This window comes from Cynara cardunculus (genome assembly GCF_001531365.2).
Source record: "Cynara cardunculus var. scolymus isolate 2C chromosome LG 5, CcrdV1, whole genome shotgun sequence".
Lineage (NCBI taxonomy): Eukaryota > Viridiplantae > Streptophyta > Magnoliopsida > Asterales > Asteraceae > Cynara > Cynara cardunculus.
In genome coordinates, this window is record NC_037532.1 from 32,758,445 (window position 1) to 32,760,499 (window position 2,055).

At 36.4% G+C, this 2,055-nt stretch overlaps 1 protein-coding gene across 1 annotated transcript; it reads right to left on the minus strand.

Annotated features, from left to right (window-relative positions):
* Positions 1-211: 211 nt before the first annotated feature.
* On the minus strand, positions 212-1,637 carry LOC112513464 (transcription factor RAX3-like). Its single transcript, XM_025119738.1, has 3 exons — positions 1,450-1,637; positions 1,208-1,337; positions 212-1,067 (listed from the first exon to the last, which is right to left on the minus strand). Exons 1-3 carry the CDS (start codon positions 1,583-1,585, stop codon positions 341-343), a joined length of 993 nt encoding a protein of 330 aa, XP_024975506.1. The 5' UTR covers positions 1,586-1,637; the 3' UTR covers positions 212-340.
* Between the last annotated feature and the right edge of the window lie 418 nt (positions 1,638-2,055).

The window sequence follows — 2,055 nt, forward strand, 5'->3', positions numbered from 1 at the left end:
GTCCGATTATCCTCGTAAAATCCTGACCTTCTAGCCTAATTCTTAGCAAACCCATGTACTAAATTCTTTAATCGATATACATATAATTATATAATGTATGAAATACGTATTTACGCAAAATTGATGTTATAGAAATTAGCGTACAGGAAAACAACTTTTGCATGAATGTAGTGGAACTGGAATACTAAGAAATCTCAGTAAATCAGGATGAAAGTGATAGTGAATAAAGAAAACAAATTAAATAAATACCCCATGAAAATGCCAACACGATTTGTCCTCAAATGGGTACGAAATCAACACCATCTCGATCGAATGCTAATCTCTACCGTCTCTAAAAATCTTATTGAAACCGACGAGCCTGCTGATCAGGAGCACAATTTTGTAGCAGCCCATGTCGGCAATCTTCATAGGTTAGCATCATTTGAGGAGGGCATACAAGAGGATCTCCCCAGGTAGGAGTACTTTCTGCAGAAGAGCTAGTACAATTGCTTCCAGTGATGAGGTTATCCAAACCGCCTACCAACCCATGATCAAACTGCTCTAATTGTGTGCTGTTGTAGACCAATTCATTGATCCCAAATGGGTAGTTGTTGAATTCTTGAAACAGATTTAAACCATGATCTCCATTCAGAAGATTGTATGGCGTGTTTTGCAATTGGGGGTGATAAACAGTTGAGATAGGTTTCTCGCTGTTTTGATCGAACAATTGGGGTTGATTTGAGGATGTATCAAAAGGGTACTGATCATCAAAACTTGTGATGGTATCTTGGTTTCTGGCATGAAGTTGTTCTTGATGATTATCATGATCAGGGTTTGTAAGTATCAAATTAGGGAAATCTGTAGTAGGCCAGTAAGATTGATAGAGGTTCATACTCATGCATAAAGCTGGTGCCTTGAAATCTTCAAGAACTTCTCTCTTCATTTCTTGCTTGTTTAGGCCACTTCTCTTTGATAATTGTTGATCTTTACGCTGTTTTCCCAGAAGTTTTTTCTTTAGCCTCGTGTTCCAGTAGTTCTTGATATCATTATCGGTTCGCCCAGGTAATTGTGCAGCAATAATAGACCATCTTCAGAACAAATCAAGAACTTATATAAGTACTATATACATACACTTGCATATTGATCATATATATATATATATAAATCTTCAAATAGGATCTAATCTGTTATGAACCTTTCATAAATAAAGATGAGAATGATCAATTACCGGCTGCCAATACTGAGATAAAGGGTGCAAATGATGTGGTCTTCTTCTTCGGAGAAAGATCCATGCTTGATGTTTGGGCGGAGGTAATTCAACCATCGAAGGCGACAACTCTTGCCACACCTCTTGAGACCTGATCAATTACAATCAAAACTATCGAATTATATAAGATTCATTAAGATCATCGATCGATCTTCTTTGGGTATGATTTTATGTTAGATGGATTAACTAACGAAAAAGATTACCAATCTTATGAGGTAGAGCAATCCAGTTGCCTCCGGTGCCATGTTCTTCGATATAAGATTTGAGTTTGGCATCTTCTTCAGGTGACCATGGTCCTCTTTTGACGTTGGCTTTGTCACAGCAAGGTGCTCTTCCCATTGTAATTATTAGGGTTCTTGATGATGCCCTTTTCCTTCTGCTTCTGCTTCGATCAGTTTGTTGTTGTGGAGTTGTTGGTGTTTGGTTTTATCTCTTTATTCTCATCTACCCATAGCTTTAGGGTACATGATGATGATATATACATATATATATATATATATATAGAGAGAGAGAGAGAGAGAGAGGGAAGTAGCTGGAGAAGAAAGATGGGGGATTAAAGAGAATGATCACTGGATTTTCAAAAAGATGAAGTTGGAAAAAGAGGCATAGAACTTTATGACATTTAATTAATTAATACATTTAATTAATTAATATAATTAATTAATTAGAAATTAAGAGTAATAGAATAAGGAGGCAACCCGGAATGCTACAACTGTTAGCACCAGGTATTTTCTCATTTGTCTTTCTCCCACCTCCAGAATCTCTGTCATTTCGTTTTTATTTTTATATGCACTCATCTCTTTATCCAT

Coding starts and splice junctions, on each gene's coding strand:
- LOC112513464 (XM_025119738.1), bottom strand. CDS start 1,585: ATGGGAAGAGCACCTTGCTGTGACAAAGCCAACGTCAAAAGAGGACCA. Junction 1,338..1,449: donor TGCTCTACCTCATAAGATTG/GTAATCTTTTTC, acceptor GTAATTGATCAG/GTCTCAAGAGGTGTGGCAAG. Junction 1,068..1,207: donor TATCTCAGTATTGGCAGCCG/GTAATTGATCAT, acceptor TTTGTTCTGAAG/ATGGTCTATTATTGCTGCAC.